Raw genomic sequence first — 18943 nt, 5'->3', positions numbered from 1 at the left:
CAGAAATACAGAGGTGTATCCAGAAGTGCCATCAGACAGCGAGATGAAGCTTTTCAGCTCGGTGACATCTTCTTCATTGTCACAGTGACCGCGGGCTGCTGAGTGAGAGCGCGTGCAGAGACCGTGCACTCTGAGGGAGAGCAGCCGGCATCTGCTGCTGCAGCGCTGACAGGAGGCGGACCTACTCTGACTGACAGGGAGGAGTTCAACGGCTTCAGACGACTTCTCAGACAACATGTGCAGCACGACTATTAGTCATGAGCGAAACACTCGCTAAAAGCTCCAGTCTAATCTTTAAGAGTCAACTTGCAATTGACGATTGTAAAACATATTTCGAGGTCAAACACAAAGTAGCAGCCTGCTGCGTGTTGACTTGATGTTCCTCAGTCACAGCAGCCCACATTCAGCTGAGGCTTTGCTGCCCTCTAGCTGCAGCAGTGTTCACTCCCAATGACAACAAATAACGCATTGGATTTTACTTGTTTATTTGTACTTTAAGGCACATTCAATTTATGCTCCTATTTATTTATTAAACGTGTTCCTGGGGTGCCATACATGTATTTGTATATAGAAAATGGAACACAGGAAGTTCAGTTAAGGCACGTGGTGCCCTATGGGGTGTGTGAATCCAGAAGACATAATAAATAATAATAAACCCTGTGTCATGATGCCAAAGAATAGTTCTGCCTTGTAAGTTACTCTTCGTGATCATTATCCATAGGAGAACAATCAAGTCTTATATGAAATAACATTTGAAATGTACACAGATTGCAGCAGTTGGCAACAAAATTGCACACTTCGTCAAATCCACAAAGCCCCCAGTTGAATTGCTTTTCATTTGGCAATTTCTCTATAATTATATTTGATCAAAGTAAACAACAACAATAAAAGCACAACAGGCTTTTTGTCAAACATTTCTTCATGATGAATGTCCACAGAAATTCTTACAAATATCCCACAGCATAATCTTTATAATCTTCAGAGTCTTATTTCTACTAGATGCCTTCACCTGTAGTGAGCGTTAATATGTAAAAAACCTTATGGTAAGAAACCACTACCACTAGTCTCAGAATGAATCGTAAGTCCCCCAGTAAGAAATCTGATAGATAGGCTGTAGTTTAGTCCAAACATTGTTATTTATGCCCCCTTGCATCCCTCATGTTCAATCCTTTCCTCTACTGCCACAGGAAGTATGAGGTGAGAAATACGACTCCACAGTCCACCGTACTTGTCAAGGTCCATCCTGTCAAAAGATACAGGATGGTCATCAGAGAGGAACTTCTTCTGAAGATGGTCGTCCACCATCTCCTCCACAATACTCAAACGACTGTTGGCAGAAATCTCCTCTTCTTCCTCCAACAGTACTGTGAACATCAGACAAGTCTTCTTGTAGGCGGCGTTCTCGTGGTCGCAGTAGCGATAGAAAATGAGGGTGGAGCCTGGAGGCAGCTCCTCGAAACGGTGAATGACAGCCACAGGTTTGTCACCTTCGAAAGCTCCCTGTAACTTGCTGTCGATGTCCAGTTTTACCTGGTCGCTGTCCTGGCTGGCTTTGCTGGCTCCATCGATGTGGAGGACAGAGGCGTTGAGGGCAGAAGAGAAGGCGGAGGCCAGGGCCTGAGCCAGGCAGTGCAGCGTCTTCTCGGCTCTGAGGCCCGCAGTCAGGATCAGACTGACTGGCTCTGTGGGCTGAGCTGTCTGGAGGTGCTTCAGCAGGTGGATCCTGCTCCTATTCCAGAGCTCAGCACGCTGCTTAGGGAACTGACTCTTCACTTTTTCCATCTCCTCGAGGAAGATGTCTATTTGCCGCCCATCGTTTTTCTGAGGTGGAGACTCAGGTTGGCGCAGATGCTGCAACAGAATGGCAGCTACCACTATACCTATAGCCACCATCAGGTATCTTCTACTTCCTACAGAGAAAAGACACGTGTTATTATTTATAATTGTGTATAAAGTAATACACAACATACCATTACTTCGGTCATGGTTAGTAATCACCATGACACTAAAAAGAAACAAGGGAAGATAAAACATAAGGAAAAACGAACAAGATTACCTCCAGTATCCACTGGAGCTATATGTTCAGTAGTCTCCTGAGGTCCAATGGTTTCAACATTGTTTTCCTGTTCATCTCGCTCTTCCTCAACTGAGATTTGCTGTGGCACTGCTGTCTGTGGGGACGTCTCCTGTACATCATTTTCTTCCTCAGGAGCTAAAACCTTTTCCAGGTCACTTTCTTCATCTGACCAAGAAGAGAAAAAAAACAGGTTAACACAAACTAAAATAAACACACAACCCAACCACTGCAAGTCACTTGGTCCCTCACTGGCTTCCCACCAGTGAACACTGCTTGTTGTATTAGACTGGAACGCCCAGAAGCTCAGCACCCCACAGCAGAAAGCTACAGGAAAAATAAATTACCCAGTTATCAAAATTTAAAAAAAGTCAGACTCACCCTCTCTAGCTTCAGTGTTTGCGTTGTTAGTGCCTGGGGTTTCCTCATGAAGTCTAGCTTCAGGTCCATCTACTTGGTCATCCTTTCCATCACCCAGGGGTGGTGCAGTGGTTGTTTCTGGTGCTTTGTTCTCTCCAGCGTGGTATTCTCCTGATGAAATTAGAGCGGTTCAACTTCCACAACAACTCAAGCATCAGTGTCTCTACGGTCTCTCTATAGTTGGATTTAAAAAAAGGTCCAGTGCAGGAAGAGCTGCCTTCAATCTCACACTTTTAAAGGATAGGTTCACATTTTTCAATGTCCAACGTCCATCTTAAAATAATATTCACATGCCTTCATGTACATTGAAAGAATTGTTAATTCGCTGTAATTTACTTAAAACTGAGACAAATGACACTTGCTAGAGGTCTGTAGCAAGCTTTGAGGAAATGTAAGATTTCCAGTGCTCACTGGCAATCTCCTCACCTATCAAGATCGGCTGCTCATTTTTCTGTGTCTCTCCGTTGTCACCATGACCGTCTTCAGCCTCAGGTGGGAAGCTGGTCCCTTCCCCATTCTGCGTGCTGGCCTCATCAGGAGAAGAAGATCCTTCTGTAAGAGGCACCCTCTTCTCTTCAGCTGAATCACTGTCTGCAGTAAAAACACAAAGTGTCCTCTAAGTTATAGTCTGACTGAATGACTAATGTTTAATTTTCAATTTCTAAAAGGTACCTATTTTCATTTCTATTTCAGATCTGGTATAAGCTTTTGTAGGAGCACAGCAGAATGTAACAACATTGGTTTAAGTGCAGAGACAAGACATCTTGTGTCACATTTACCTATACATGAACACACTACATGCATATATGCAAGGTAAAAAAAAAACTAACAAACTCTTATGTGGGAGTAAGGGAAACATACACACAACAACCATCACACTGAATAAATGACTGGTTTAAGAAATTCACTTTGGATTTGTTCTTGGTCATAAATGTTTGTCTATGTTTTTGACAAAAATGAAACACTGATATTACTCTATTTATTAACTTTTAACGTCAGCCATGTCTTCACCATTGTTGGTTTTAGTCTCTCTGTTTGTGGATGCAGATGATGAAACTGTAGCATGTTAGGTGAGACAGAGCCCATATTTGATTAGTACAGAAGATGCAGTAACACATTTGGCAAAGATACATTCAACTATTGACAATGCTTGAATCTTTTACCTTCTAAGTGGTGTTCCTTTACATTCAGAGCAACATCTGTCTCCTCCTGTTTGTCCTTGTTACTGGACGAGACAAGATCCATATTTGTGTACTGTGTTTCTTAAAGGAAGAATAAATGATTACATATCAAGTAAATTCAAACCACTGCTGTAAATATTTTGTAAATATACTAGTCCAATATGACTGATATCTAGCCTTTGTCATTGGTGTTTCAGTACCTGCTGTGTGTTGGTGGGTGTCTTGCTCTGCCATGTCTTTGGATGGGGGCACTTCACTCAAGATGGTACATTGGATAGTTCAAAGCTGAAAAAACCCAAAACATTATACACATTATATAACACTTGTTGTAATTCTAAAGCACAAGCCCATTTATTAGCTTCGGACAGATTCTCGTCACATGTTCAAAGTCCCAAGTGATGTTGTAAAATAGATTTTATAGCATACCTGCCAACAGGCTGAAAGTTTCCAATTAACCATGAGTTGAAACAGACAACATGCAAGGTTTCCGATTAGTGAAACCGTCAGCACATAACAAAACTATTAACGTTACTATTCAAACTCAAAGTTGAAGTCTTTGAATTGTGTGTTTCAAGGTTTCACACTGTTTGCTTAATAATAATATGTAGGGGCTAACTCACAGCGGAATATGGTATGAGATGGTATTAATTAGTTAGCTTGATAGTTAAAAATGCGGCTAGCAAAACGTCCTTACCACCGGGAACGAAATTAATGCATCAAACGTAAATTCCCGGTGAACTAAGTAGCTAGCAGGTGAACTGACAGACAAGTTAGCTAGCTAAGCTAGTCGGCGGAGAGATGCTATTTTAGCCAACAGTTTGCAACGTAAAACATGGCTACAGTCTGTAAGAATTGCCTTCGTGTAACTTAATTAACCTATTTTTAAGTGGTTACTTCCCAGTTCTAATTCTTACCAACAGTATCCTAGAACACATCACAGTGAAGTCATCCCTTCCCTTCTCGTCTGTCACACTTCTTCTTCGTCTTCTTTTTTTTCTTTCGGTTTGAATGGCAGTTGGCAAACCAGCTTGTAGGTGCATTACCGCCACCTACTGGACTGGGGTGTGGAGCAATAGTTTAGCAAAAATCAACTAAATTCTCTCAATTATTCTCGATTCATTAGAAGATTGAGTACTTTCAATTATGTCTTTCCTAGCAGATCCCCCAGTGTAATTCTATGGAGTGTTTGATTTAAGCCTGTATGTCCTTTGGGCCCCCAATTCGTATTCCACATGCCTACATGTTTTTGAAGCCTGACAGCTATGTTTCTCTCCCACGTTTAGCTGAAGTAAGTGTTTGCGAACTGTGGCTTCTGTGTATCGCACTGGCAGATCGCTAACGTTAATATTTAGGCGGAACGGTCAGCAGTGCCCGTGTTTCCATGTAGATATCTAAACGTGGTGGAACTTATTTCCGCCGGACATCGACTGCGTCCTGCCACAAAATGTTTCCCTTGACAAATACCGGGAAGTCCGTTGCTTTCAGTTTGTGCACACGATGTTTCGTCGTATTGTATGATAGGTGTTTTTGGCATCGCTCGAGTTGTAGTTAATCACAAATGGATTCCAGGTCCTCTGAAAATAAGGTGTCTCGCCCCTTGAGACGATCGACAAGGCAGTCATCAGGTAACGCTAAAGGTGAGCAAATAGACTATTTCCGTTATAACAACTAGCTAGCTTAGCCATCGAAGCTAGCTGACTTTAGCTCACACAAAGTTTAGCAACAAAACCTATTGAATTTCTGGTTTAACCAACGTATGCTGACTTTATCAGTGTAGAATATCCTCAGACCAGGAAATTGTGAGCAAATGAGCTGTACGTTAACGTGTAATTTTTTTTTTATTTACTCTACAGTGATTGAGGACTGTAACTCTAATCGTTTCTTTCTGCTCCTTACTTAGTTTTGAGTTTTGAACCGACCCCTAGGGGTCCTCTAAAGAGGACCAAAAAGAGGTCAGAAAACCAAGCTCCTGTTGCAGCTGTCAATGGTTCCAGGGATAAGGAGAACGCCTCAGACGATGAAGGTGGGATGTTTCAATTAACAGTATTTGCTCGTTACAGCCATAGTTAATCCTGTTATGTACAGGTAACAAACAAACTGAGACTTTTATTTCGCACTTAACAGACTCCCCTAGCAAGAAGAGCCGGCTAGAGACGGAAGAAGCAGTGGGCGGCAGTGGTGATGACAATGAGATGGATGTCCAGGAATCAGTTGAATATCAGAAGGAAAATGAAGACCAGGAAATGGATATTAGGCAGGATTTGTCTCATGGCACTCATCAACCAAAAATATGCCAAGGTTAGGGCTGCAACTAATACTTTCACTATTGACCAATCTTCCCATATTTTCAGTTATTCAAAAGTGAAAAATGTCCCTCACAATTTTCCAGAGCCCAAAGTGATATCTTCATATTGGTTGTTATGCAATAGACCACTATTTAAATGTATCATTGACAAACACAAAAAGGGAAGCAAATTCCCACACTTGAGAAGCTGTATGTTTGTTTGTCAGGTTTTATTAAATTGATAATTAAATGATTAGGTATTTCAGTTAGGGTCCGATCATCTGTTGATAATATTTGGCAGAAAAATGGCATAGCCACAGTCCTGTGTGTGTGTGTGTCTGTGTGTGTCTGTGTGTGTCTGTGTGTGTGTCTGTGTGTGTGTGTGTGTCTGTGTGTGTGTCTGTGTGTGTGTCTGTGTGTGTGTGTGTGTGTGTGTGTGTGTGTGTGTTATAAGGCATCAGCTAATGCATGAAGGTGCTGTGAAATGACAAATGTGTTTGCAGGTGTACTCTGGTCGTTTTACTATGACATTATTAACCTGTGATTTCATAAGATTTCTCGCCCTCTTCAGATCTAACCACAGGAAGTTTGGCAGTTTCATTTAAATCAAGGTTTTCCTTCTGTATGAATCAGGCGCCCTTGGAGATGTGAATTTATCCCCCCTTGTAGTGCTTGGTGAACGCTGCAGATCCGGTCATGCTGTAAATGTGGATGCAGACTGGATGAAAACAAAGAGAGGTAGCTAAAGCTTCATTCTGCAAGATTACATCAAGGGAGGACAATACAGTCATCCTAATCTGGCTTGCTTGCTTTCAGTAAAACCATCAACAAAAGGACCTGTGGCCCCCACCAAGTCTACCACACAAATCAGATCACCGGCGAACACACATGATGTGCTGATTCCTAAGATTGCCAGCATGGCCGACTACAAGAGGAAGATGGAGGCCAAAGTCAAGAGCTCTGGTATTGTAGACATTTTTATTTAACCAGATGTTAGTCTAGAAACTTGCACTTGGCCAATGGATTTACAACTCGAACAATTATCAAATTTTTACAACAATAAATTCTTCCTCATCTTTAGGTATGCCAGCAGTTAACCACCATGTCCCAAACATGTATGCAGCCTCGGAGAAATCCTACACAACGCGACAACGTGTGAATAACATTCCGCCACAAAAAGAAACAAAAGGTATTGCAGCTTCAACTAAATATTGCAGTGGCAACATCTAATGTAGCTGTGAATTGACATTGATTTAATGAGATTATCTAATTTAGAAGGGATAAAGAAAACTGCTGTTCTCAGGAGAAGCTCTGGATATTCCTCTAGAGGTAAGCACTAGTCATTAATTACATTATCTTTACACCCAAAGATACTTTACTTCCTACATTACATTTGAATATCGTCTTGTGTCCTTTCAGGATTCATGTGGTATTTATGGCATTTGGTCCTCCTGGTGCTGCTCAGCTCTGCTGTCTTGCTGGCATGCAAGATCATCCCTGCCCTCCAAAGGACTGCAGGTGGTGGAAAGTATCCATCCGGGGTTGTAAAGTCAGAAAAGTTTGCAGATCACTTGTCTCTTCTTGAGACTCAGTTCCCCAGTCAGCGGGCTGAGTTGTGGAAGAGGAGCAAGATCCACCTGGGGAAGCACCTCAGAACAGCCCAGCCCACAGAGCCAGTCAGTCTGATCTTTACTGCTGGCCACAGGGCTGAGAAGACACTGCATTGCCTGGCTCAGAGGCTCGCCTCCGCGTTCTCTTCTGCCCTCAACGCCTCCGTCCTCCACATCGATGGAGCCAGCAAAGCCAGCCAGGACAGCGACGAGGTGAAGCTGGATATTGACACCCAGTTGCAGGCAGCCTTTGAAGGCGACAAACCCGTGGCTGTCATTCACCGCTTCGAAGAGCTGCCTCCAGGCTCCACCCTCATTTTTTATCGCTACTGCGACCATGAAAACGCCGCCTACAAACGAGTATTCTTATTGTTTACTGTGCAACTGCCTCAAGATGAGGTCAGGGGCGACCAGAGTCTGAAGGAAGTGGAGGAGATTGTGCAAGACTATGTCAAGAAAAGGCTGGTGGACTCCAGCAGCCAAACTGCCTTCAATGAGATGGATGCTGACAAGTATGGTGGACTGTGGAGCCGCATCTCTCATCTTATCTTACCTGTGGTGTCTGAGAAGGAAGTAGAGCAGAAAGGCTGCAGATGAACCCAGCTGGTATCAAAGAGGAAGTCTGGTTACCACTTTGAACCAGCCTGATCCTTCCTGGCACAGTGCAGGCGCTATGTAAATATAACGTGTGTGCTGTTATATTTCACATATAGACTTGATTTAAGTGTTTGAAGGTTGTATTAATCTCTCTCTGTCAGAGATGAGATTGTATTCAAGCTGCAGTCCAATGCTGATGATTCAGTTTAACTGCTGACAAGATGTCCAGCAGTAAGGTGTTATATACATGCATACATGTACAGTATGAAATGCATATTCTCATGCAGATTCAGCATACAGTAAACAAGATATAGTTTGACTGATTTGTTTTCTCCCCGTTCTGTATCATAAATCTGTATCGACAGCGAACGCTTTGGTCAACAGCTTTACCATCTAAGAAGAGTTGATCAGCATGGATTACTGGTCCTGAAACACCCAGAGACATTTACTGTGGACATCTTTGTTTGAGGTGGAAATTCATATTCCTGTTCTGTATCAAATCTGCCAGACAACTCATGGCTTACTTGTGTACACAACTGGTTTGCATTTGCACTAAAAATGTTTGATTTTGCTTTAACTATCCATCTTACGGAGAGTACTGGCTTTTATTAAGTCACATATTTTATATTCTTTTTCTGAATGTGTATATTTGTGATATGTTGTCTGTTTCCAAGATTTGAATATATTTTGATAGGTGTGTATATACATTGGATATAAAAAGGTTTTGTTGTTTGCACTTGTTCTCAAGAAACCACTGAAATGTACTTACAATGTTGTGAATTTAGAGATGTACGGGTTCTCACTGAGTGATTTGAATTTGTACAAATATTTTTGACTAAATATTAGCCAGCAAGTCACAAAATGTGCCTTAAACACTCATATGGAGAAGATTAGACTACATTATGTTTGAAGTAAGTACCAACACACTCATCAATCATATGTTATCGTATCTTGACAACATCAGAACCCAAACAAGGTTTCTGTCAGATTTTTCTGATTTGTGCAAATCTAAATTTCAAAATACAGGAAAGTGTTATGTGATACTCCTCATTCCTCCTATGATATCAGTCTGAAATTGTTAATGTTATTTTGCTCACATGAATACCTGTACATTCTCATAAAGATTATTTTGATAACTTAAAGATTACTTGTCTAACCCATGGTTGTGCTTTCTCTCTGTGTACTTAGTTTTTGAAACAGTGGTGGACAAAAGTTCTCCACTAGTAACATTTAACTTAATAACACATAATTGGAGAGCACTTGGACTTTTCTATGTGTAATATAGTCAAGATTATAAACATCTCAAGTGCACAGTATCCATCTTTGGGAACCAGGAAGTTACAACTGCACACACAGAGGGTCAGTCATTTGCTAAGTGGTTAAGAGGTATGACTTAAGACTATTTATGGATTACAATGACAAAGCAGTGGAGTCTATTTGATGACTGGGTGAGGTTAACAGACATTGTGTATCTAATCTACATAATTTATCTAAACCTAAATGGAATTCAGCCGTGTTTTTGTTGACAAGGAGCAAGTGAAAGTGCAAATGAATGTTAAGATGCTGCAACATCGTCATTGTTGTGATAAGAAACAAGAAAGTTACAGCAAGTTCAATCATTAGCTAAATGGTTAATAGGTGTGGCAGTGGTTTAATAATTGGGTGAGTCATATACCTGAATGTGGCCATAGCTGAAGGATGCCTCCTTCAACAGAATCATAAAAATGAATAATGATTTATAAATCACACCTTGCTGCTAACCTGACAGTAGATAAAACATTTAGGACCAAATTCTTTTTAAATTTACAGTATATAAATACTGGTTTACATAGTAAACATGTGGTTTACACTTTAACATTTTTACTGGTTAGATTTGCAAGTATTGCAAGCCTTAGTGCTTCGAGCTAATGTACGGTCAGTCCTTGTATTGAAACCTTTGAAGTTGAATTTCAGTGATTTGAGTGATCTGCAACATTTCAAACCACATTTGTCCACATTGTCATCATATCGCAGTTGTTTTAGTCATTTAGTCCAGAACAAAAATAGTATAATGAGAAAAAAGTTGTAGTAAACGGATATAATGCAGGGCTTCATTGTGGGAAGTTCTAGACATCAATTGAACAAGACAATGAATTTGAATTGAATAGTTTACAGTGTGTTTACAAACTTTGATATGGTTATCTCCAGTTAATCTATGGTAAAACTTAACATCGTTTCAAAATGAAGTGAATTATCTCTCTCATTTCATATCGATCACCATGACACATCATATTCATCCTCATACACTGAACTCAGAGCATTTCCATGAGTCATGAGGTCAGCAGACTGACACAGACTTTAAGATCCTGTTTAAGATACTGTCGTTATATCTCATTGACTGACCTTTGCTCTTAAACACAAGGAGAAATGAAAATGTTATGAGCGAGTGCCCCACATCTTATTCCATCCATGTTTACGACTACAGTACTTCAGTTATGTGACGTAAAGCAAAGCTTGTTTTTGATGGTAGAAGCACATTCCACACAGTTACTCACAGAGGGCATGATCACTCCACTAAAACATTCCCTCAGTGATGACTGGTTGTGCCTGGCACAAGGTGATACTATAGGCTAGTGTAACTTTGCCAGATATTTGCAGTGTCACCTTGCTGACAGGCTTAACTCTGATATGATATAATATGTTATTAAACTTACTTGGAAAATGAACAACATTTTTAGAGATATGTTAACACTGAAACATTATCCAGTCTGTTTAATCCAATTGGTATGTTGTACTGGCATGTACTGGTGTGACACGTAAAAAAATAAAATCGACAGTCCAGCATTTTCAAATTAGATGCATTTATTGTTATTCTGATATTGGAATCAATGTGCAGTATTTACAGATCATGGGGAACAACCTGGGAAACACAATTTCACATTGTCAACATACATTTAAATAACCTTTACAAAAGCTACTATTTGTAATCAGGTTATATTTATATTCATGAATAACTTGTGACAACCTTAATTGAATGTATGCTGTAGAACAGAAAAACACTACTTTTATCTACTTTTCCGGACACCCGAATATCCCAACAATGACGGCTGCAGCGAAAGACATGTTTCCAACGATGAGGATCACGGAGACAACAGTAACAATCACTTCGGCTGCACTGAGCTTCTTCTGAAATTCAGAGGTACAGTGGTGAAAAACAGATGTGAACTTGGCTTGTTATGGTGCAGATAGTTGTCATGACAATACAAAAAGATATCAAAACATGTTATATATTCACAGTGAGGAGTCTCACCTTTCTTCTTTGTTGCCTCTCTCTCTCACTATTTTTTGAACTCCCTGTAACAGATAAAAGTGACCGATATTATGTGTTTCATACATAGTTATATACTCAAAGCTACTATTCTAGTCATTCACCTATTTTGTGTCTGTCCAGTATTGCTCTTCTGTGAGTACCGAATACGAAAACCCAAATTACAAACAGGAAGATCCACACCATGTAAGCGACCATCACTTTCAGAAGCCAAGAATCTTTCCTGTTCTTACTGCAGTTGTCAATCTCCAAAACACATACAAAGACCACAGCGACTGTGTATAAAACAGAGTAGGAAATCAAATCAGATCAATAAACAGGCAATGGCAACTACCTGAAGAGATGTGTGCTGTGACATTAGTTAGCTTTTCTCTGTTGTTTTAAAGCAATAGTTTGACATTTTGAGAAATTTTAGGAAGGAGTTAGGTGAAGAGATGTATACTCATATATGTCTGGTAAATATGTGGCTACAGCCAGCAGCTGGTTAGCTTAGCATTAGGGTAAAGACTGAAAACAGAAGGAATCAACCAGCCTGGCTCCATCCGAAGGTGCATACCTGTACTAATTAATTAACATATTAGCTCACTAATGAACACATTGCATTTTTATGGGGGTTATATTATATATACAGTGTTAATTAGTGAGTTTTAGAGGTGTTGGCAGGCGGATTTTGTTCGGACAGAGCCAGGCTAGCAAACATTCAACAGTTCTTCTCACAAAGTAAAATGAATGCAGTTTACCAGTGTAGAGATTAAAATCAGGTAAATCTTACTTGTAAAAATCTCATGGATGACAGAACACACTGTGACAGCAAGGTCACAGTTCTCCTTTCTTGGACAGAACAAAAGAGAAAGCTGTGCACAAAGTGTTGATGTAAGGGTCAAGTCAAACATTCAGACGAGGAGTTGAACTTACAGTTCATGACTCAGTCCAATTGGCAGAGAGACGATCACCAGCTCTATGAAATTAATCGCTATCACCATACATACAAGAGCAACAAGAGTGACCTAAACATACACACACAGAGAAGGACACACACATGCAGACATATACATACTCATTAAAATAACCTTAGAATAATTCAGAAATTTGAGAAATGGTGTACACCACTTACTATAACTCACTTTACAGGAATCACCCACGCACAACAAGGTCACGGCCGATATTTCAGCTGCCACACAAAGCAGACTACAGGATATCTTTGACACCTACAAAAGAAATAAAATGCACTTTCAATTATGTTGCTGAATAATTAGTATTCATTCATGCTTGTTTTTAAAGGCACAGATACATACTGACCCTACAAATGCCATTTAGAATTTATCGCCAATGCTGAATTAAATTTAAAAGAAAAAATATATAGGCTATATGCACTTATACAAAATGCAAACAATGAACATAAACAGAAAATGCAAATGACTGCCACTAACTAGATCAAGTTACTTAAAATTTCCATAAAAACAAGCCTCTTTTTTGATAGTATTTCTGATATTTTAGTTCTGTAATTACCTCTGTATATACGGTGGTTTTTATTGTTAGTGGCGGGGTCTGCCATTTCAGATTCAAATTCACAGGCAACGACATAAGAATGCGGGATTAGGAGATCTAGAAACAGTTACTATGACAACACAAGCCCCCTAAATCATGCCATACCTTATTTAGACGATGAGGTAAGGGGCTGTTGGTGAGGGTGGTTGTGACTATATTAGGCAGCTCCTGAAGAGAGGCAGAGTGAGAGAGAAGTTAATCTTCTTATATAATTATTTTTGATAATAGAGAAAATAGAATCTCACCATCTGGTAGGAATACTGTATAACGGCATTTACTTGAGTTTCTAAATACCATACCAGTTTCACTCCCACAAAAATAAGGTCCAAATTCATCGACACAGTAGCAGCTATCTGAAGATGAATTAAGAGAAACAATGAGGAGACGTGTAAATAAAACTGCTGAAGTTGATATACTCATGAACATTCATACTTACTTACTTACTTTTAGGGTGATTATTCCAGACTCCTGTTGAGTGTTGTTGAGTGTTGTGCTGGATGTGATACTTGTAATAATAGGGGATAAATTGCTTGGCTCTGCAGTACTTGGCTCAGTAGTACTTGTAGTACTTGGCTCTGTAGTACTTGCCTCAGTACTTGTGGTAGTACTTGGTTGAGTAGTTGGTGGTGTGGTGTGTGGAGGTAAAGTGACATTCACCTCCACTCGCTCCCAGAATGTGTCGAAAGACTGAACAAATGTGGCTCTGAAACATATCAGACAGGCACACAGTTCATGTAAATCCTTTTGCTCCACGTTGTAGTATTAAATAAAACTGGAGCAGGTCAGTTTTATTGTTCACTTTTGGAGTTCAGTCAAAGTGTACAAATACCTGAGAGTGATGTCTTGCTCTGCTGCACCCTGCGCTGTCCAGTTAACTTGGATCAAAGTCTGTTTTCGATTGTTTCTTTGACTAACAGCCGAGTCCTGAGGAGAGTGACAACGGGCTTTGACTTTGAGTTTCCACTTCGAGTTTCACCTCTAATAATGTTGAAGTTGGGTGGTTACTTACTACTAAATCACTGCACGTCAGGAGTTGAGTAGTACCAGAGTCAAGCATGATAAATATTCCAACAGGCCGGGCTTCGTCCACCATGCCTCTCTCTCGAGCCTCCAACATGAATCCGCTGAACTTTGCGGATTGCTTGCTCTGGAGAAAAACTGGTAGATTCATCAGTTCACAGGTGTCCACCACAGAAAACGAAGACAGAGATAGTAATAACCTTGCACTTAGTGAACGACCACTGCAACAAATATTGATAGGGATAAACAAGCTTCCTGGAAAAGGCATCTGAGAGTTTCTGTACCTGTAATAGGCTCCCCCACTTTGCCATGTTGGTAATTGACCTCAAAGGGTGGTTCAGTGTTCTGAGGAGCAACAGATTTCCCGCTTTTCTTATGCACAGGTGACATTGATTCACACGACTGTGGGAAGACACCACTTGCAAACCCATGCACCTTTGTGATGATGCTAAGGCCAATCAAAATCCACAACCACATCTGTAAAACAAGTGTTCAGTGCCATCTGTAAATGCCATAAACCAAATATATGACCAAAAAAGACATCTTGACACGTCTTTTTCAGCCATCTTTTGATGGATTAATAACCTTGACCTGAAACAACTTCCCAATTGATATCCAGCTGATGCATCGGTACCATAAGTATACGGCGCTCTCTGCTTCAGCACCTTAGCTTTTAATGACAGAGTGATTAAGCTGTAAATGTTACAACTGTAAGGGTGTTCGAGGGTGTTGAAATCATCATACATGATGATACACTGTTCAGTTCACCCAATATGGATGTAAACACCCATAGTTAAAAAATGAATAGATTAAAGTCAACTCTTTACCCTTATATCCAGTGTTTTATTGCAGACACAGTTTGCTGGAATACAGAGCCAACACAAGGACTCCCACTCTTACAATCACTCAAAATATGAAATGTGTGTATAAATGTATTTAGGAAAATAGGAATAATTTAAACAAAGTTAGGCCTGAAAGTAAATAGCAAGCATTTTTAGAGATCTCTTTGACTGTGTCATTCAAATTCAAACTTGAATTTATAGCATTTTAAGACCTCATTGGCAAATAATTAAATATACAATGGTAGAAACAACTCTGATAGCTGTCTTACCTTAAAATCAAGTATTTGTAGAAAAACTCCAAACACATGAATAAAATAATATGTTACACTACAACCTTGGACTCCTTTAACTTTCTTTAAGAAAAAAACCCACAGGAATGAAAGGGATCCTCCTTTCAGGACAGTTAGGTATGCAGTGTGAGCTTGAGAGCAGGGCAAAAACTCAGCAGACCAAATAAGGAAGTTAGAAAGGGCAATCTAAGAGCAAACTGAACCCACCCACACACACACAACTAAAATAATACACAAAACCTGACCAAGACCTGTATCTCTCATAGTATTATTCTCATAGTTTGTTGGTTTCCCAACAACATGCATGTCTCTTAATTGATACAGTCTAGCACTATACACACAACACAGAACAATTTCTTGATGAATACCTCAAATCAATCAAAATCAAGTTAAGCATTAGTTAAAATGCCTATTTAAATGGCCAGAAAACTGCTTCATAAGAATACATTTTTAGTAGTATTCTGCAGTATATAAAGAAGGTATAACACATACAAAAGCATCAGCAGTCTTTATTTTGCGGTAAAACATGAGGGTAAGTAGAGGGAATATATGTTATTACAATGACAGTATTATATACAGTATGATCCTTTTTGGCTATTCTGAAATGTTTTCAATGCTAATTTTGATTCAGCAGAACCAAATGTAAGCATAACAATGATCACTCTGATTACTGGGGAACTTCTGTCCAAAGGTGTATGGCCAGCAAAGCTTTGCGTCAGATGAGCAGGTCTGACTAACTTTTACAAAGACTGCTCTGCATATGATATGTTCAAGTTTATGTCGTATGTAAAATGTTTTATCAACCGGGTCTTACACATTGCTCTTGTCCATAGACAGAGACGTCTAATGAAAATTAAACGTCATTTTTCTTTAACAGATACAAATCTATGTAGATTGTTGAAAATACTAATTTGCTGTTAATGGACATTTCATTTGGTAGAGATGCATTTTTACCATTAACTGACATATCAACCATTTGGTTGGGGATCATAATGAAAGAGATGTGTTTAAAAAAGTAATTGTGTTTTTTATTTCAGAGAGGGACAAAGAAATGCATATATATTTACTGGGTGGGACCATTAAAGGCCTCAATGTTTTTTAGATGGTTGACATTATCCATCAAGTTCTATTCTACACTAAACCACCAGTAAACCACCTGAGATTTTAATAGACTCAGATTTGGGTAGACTATGTTAACATGATGCATATTTACAAGCATTACAAAAAACATAATCAAAATAAATGAAAAAACAATGTTAAGTTGTTGCATGCAGTGACTGCAGACACTGTATTCAAATTACAGAATAAATCATAATTACAGTAATCAGTGAAAATAAATAAAACATCATAATAAATCATTGCCACTCATTAATAATATTTTTACATGCCCATGGAAAACATGACCTCCTTTTAAAATACCAGTAAATAAATGTATGATTCCCATACAAACTACGTATTAAGGCAAAGGTTTAACACAGACATATGCACGCAGCAATAAACAGTCAGATTTGAATATTGAGTGCAGCTTGCTACACATGGCAACATGAACCAGTTCCTATATTTATGCTGAGGTTAAAAGAATTGTAATAAATGCGCACTGGACGTAATCATGTTTTAAATCAGTAGTGCAGCAGTAAATACAAGAAAATGATACACCTGATCAGCAACTAGTACATTGATCCACGTGAGACGTTTTGCATTCTAACATGCTGTTCTTTGGCTGGAGTTTGGCGAATGAGCATTCGATGCAGCATTGACTTCAAATGGCTCCTAAACTTCACACCAACAAATGCATAAAAGACAGGGTTCAGGCAGCAGTGGGAGAAAGCAATGAGCCGGCACACATAGAACGCATAGTCAAGCTGGATACTTGCTGTACAGTTATCAAATGGTGCAATCAAATGATCAGCCAAAATCCTCAGAAAGATGACCACATTGTACGGCACCCAGCCGATGAAGAACACAGCCACGATGCAGAAGACTAATTTAACTGCTCTGTTCTTTGTGTGAGATCTTGTCTTTGTGATTCTCCTGAGTATTTGAATGTAGCAGAAGGCCATCACAGCAAAAGCAACCAAGAAGAAAATATTCTGTTGGGAGATACCAATGCTTTTCCACAGGGTAGCTTTGTATTCGCAGCCCAGGGAGTGTTTATCCTTGTGGGGGATTGAGACGAGGGAGCTGTAGAGCAGGGAGGGCATGGCTGCTCCAATGCTGATCATCCACAGCAGGACAGACACAAAAACCCCAATGCTGAGTCTCTGTGTGCTCAGGTCAGAGAGAGGGTGGACCACGGCCAGATACCTGTAGATGGTCATGATGGTGAGGAAGAGGATGCTGCTGTAAAATCCAGTGAAGAAGACAAAAGTCACAATTTGGCAGAGGGTCTCTGAAAACAACCATCCCCAGATGTGGTAAATGGCCCAGAAGGGAAGACCGGTGGTGAAGATGAGGTCAGAGATGGCCAGGTTTAGGATGAAAATGTTGGTGAGAGACTTGAGGTTTTCGTATAAAGCCAGGATTACAAGGACAAGGATGTTTCCCGTGAGGCTCAGGGCGATCACAATAGAGAAGAATACAGGAACGGCAATGGATCCAAATTTGACCACGTCTTCCTTTTCACAGACTTCATCCTCATAATCATATTCATATTCATATTTGCTGGAATTCAAAGAGTTATTCATTGCAGTTGAACTGGATCCTAGAAAATAAAGGGATTAAATAAATAGGATTAATATGTGCATTACTGTTCAAGTGATTCATTTCAGTCATTTCATTGTTTAATGCAAATCAGCAGAGACATGAAGGGAAATTAAGAGAGTCCTAATGATAAAGGTCTTTTTACAATGACTACATACACATTGAGTGTATATATACTTATGGAGGATGCACTTAAAGACAGGTTACGCAAAACATTAACTTACCGTCTGCTCGATGGGACTGTTATGTTGTTGGACGTGACACCTTCAGTCAACTCATAAGAGAGCTCAAAAAGGAGTAGCTTTAGTAATCTCGTGACATGTACAGAAGTGTTTTCTGTTCCTCATTCCGTTCCACAAACCTGACCTGTTTTACCAGATTGTGCCCTCAGCTCAGCTGAACATGTGGATGAGGCTGTTTACCTGGCCCACATCTGGCCCACGTCACTGAGAAAAAAACAACTTTCACATACTAAAACCAAACAAGGCATTCTAAACTCAAGGCCCTGTAGATTTCTGATAGAGCTTTCAGTCACATCTCATGGCCCTCATCAGCGGATGGAGTTTGCTCAGTTGTCATGGAGAAGGACAACAGAACCCCTATAAACGGCTGCCTGTTATCCCAAATGTCCTTACGTGGGACAACTGAACTGTCTCCATGACAACAGAGCAAACTCCATCCTCTGATGAAGGCTACGAGATGCAACTGAAAGCTACAACTAATCTACTACGTGGACCTTGAGTTAAGATTTTTTTTGTCAAAACACACTTCCTCACTTACCTTTAGTGGTAACTAGCCATGCAGAACCATTTTACTAGGGACTACTTCTTCAAAAGCAATGTCAGAATCAGACGTCTCAAAATGGGCAAGCAAAACCAAAAGACCTGGATACCATTAGAGGTAAGGGAGAGGATATGTGTTTTTGTACTTTGCATGATCCGACACTTTAAGCCACCCACAATGACACTTTAGAAAGGAGAAATGAAACTTTAAAGGGGTAACCCACTTTCAAAACATTCGAGCACACAGATTTAAAAAAAAAAAGAAAAAAAAAAAAAGAAGGAAAATGT

The 18943-nt window shown here is 39.9% G+C and overlaps 3 protein-coding genes across 3 annotated transcripts; 1 reads left to right on the top strand and 2 right to left on the bottom strand.

Annotated features, from left to right (window-relative positions):
- Positions 1-468: 468 nt before the first annotated feature.
- Positions 469-4641, bottom strand: LOC139288026 (torsin-1A-interacting protein 2-like). The gene is made up of 7 exons (XM_070909263.1): positions 4590-4641; positions 3876-3960; positions 3658-3756; positions 2921-3085; positions 2456-2605; positions 2057-2242; positions 469-1910 (listed from the first exon to the last, which is right to left on the bottom strand). The coding sequence occupies exons 2-7, from the start codon at positions 3907-3909 to the stop codon at positions 1138-1140; spliced, it is 1407 nt and encodes a 468-aa protein (XP_070765364.1). The 5' UTR covers positions 3910-3960; positions 4590-4641; the 3' UTR covers positions 469-1137.
- A 592-nt stretch (positions 4642-5233) lies between these two features.
- On the top strand, positions 5234-9278 carry LOC139288138 (torsin-1A-interacting protein 2-like). The gene is made up of 8 exons (XM_070909398.1): positions 5234-5312; positions 5576-5698; positions 5800-5973; positions 6593-6697; positions 6776-6922; positions 7041-7148; positions 7235-7288; positions 7379-9278. Exons 1-8 carry the CDS (start codon positions 5234-5236, stop codon positions 8164-8166), a joined length of 1578 nt encoding a protein of 525 aa, XP_070765499.1. The 3' UTR covers positions 8167-9278.
- Positions 9279-16727: 7449 nt separating this feature from the next.
- xcr1a.1 (chemokine (C motif) receptor 1a, duplicate 1) lies at positions 16728-18138 on the bottom strand. Its single transcript, XM_070909153.1, has 2 exons — positions 18098-18138; positions 16728-17874 (listed from the first exon to the last, which is right to left on the bottom strand). Exon 2 carries the CDS (start codon positions 17855-17857, stop codon positions 16841-16843), a length of 1017 nt encoding a protein of 338 aa, XP_070765254.1. The 5' UTR covers positions 17858-17874; positions 18098-18138; the 3' UTR covers positions 16728-16840.
- Positions 18139-18943: the final 805 nt, after the last annotated feature.

The sequence above is a fragment of the Enoplosus armatus genome, chromosome 7 (genome assembly GCF_043641665.1).
Source record: "Enoplosus armatus isolate fEnoArm2 chromosome 7, fEnoArm2.hap1, whole genome shotgun sequence".
Classification (NCBI taxonomy): Eukaryota; Metazoa; Chordata; class Actinopteri; order Centrarchiformes; family Enoplosidae; genus Enoplosus; species Enoplosus armatus.
Note: the sequence above shows the minus strand (reverse complement) of the source record. Positions and strands in the feature narration are given on the sequence as shown.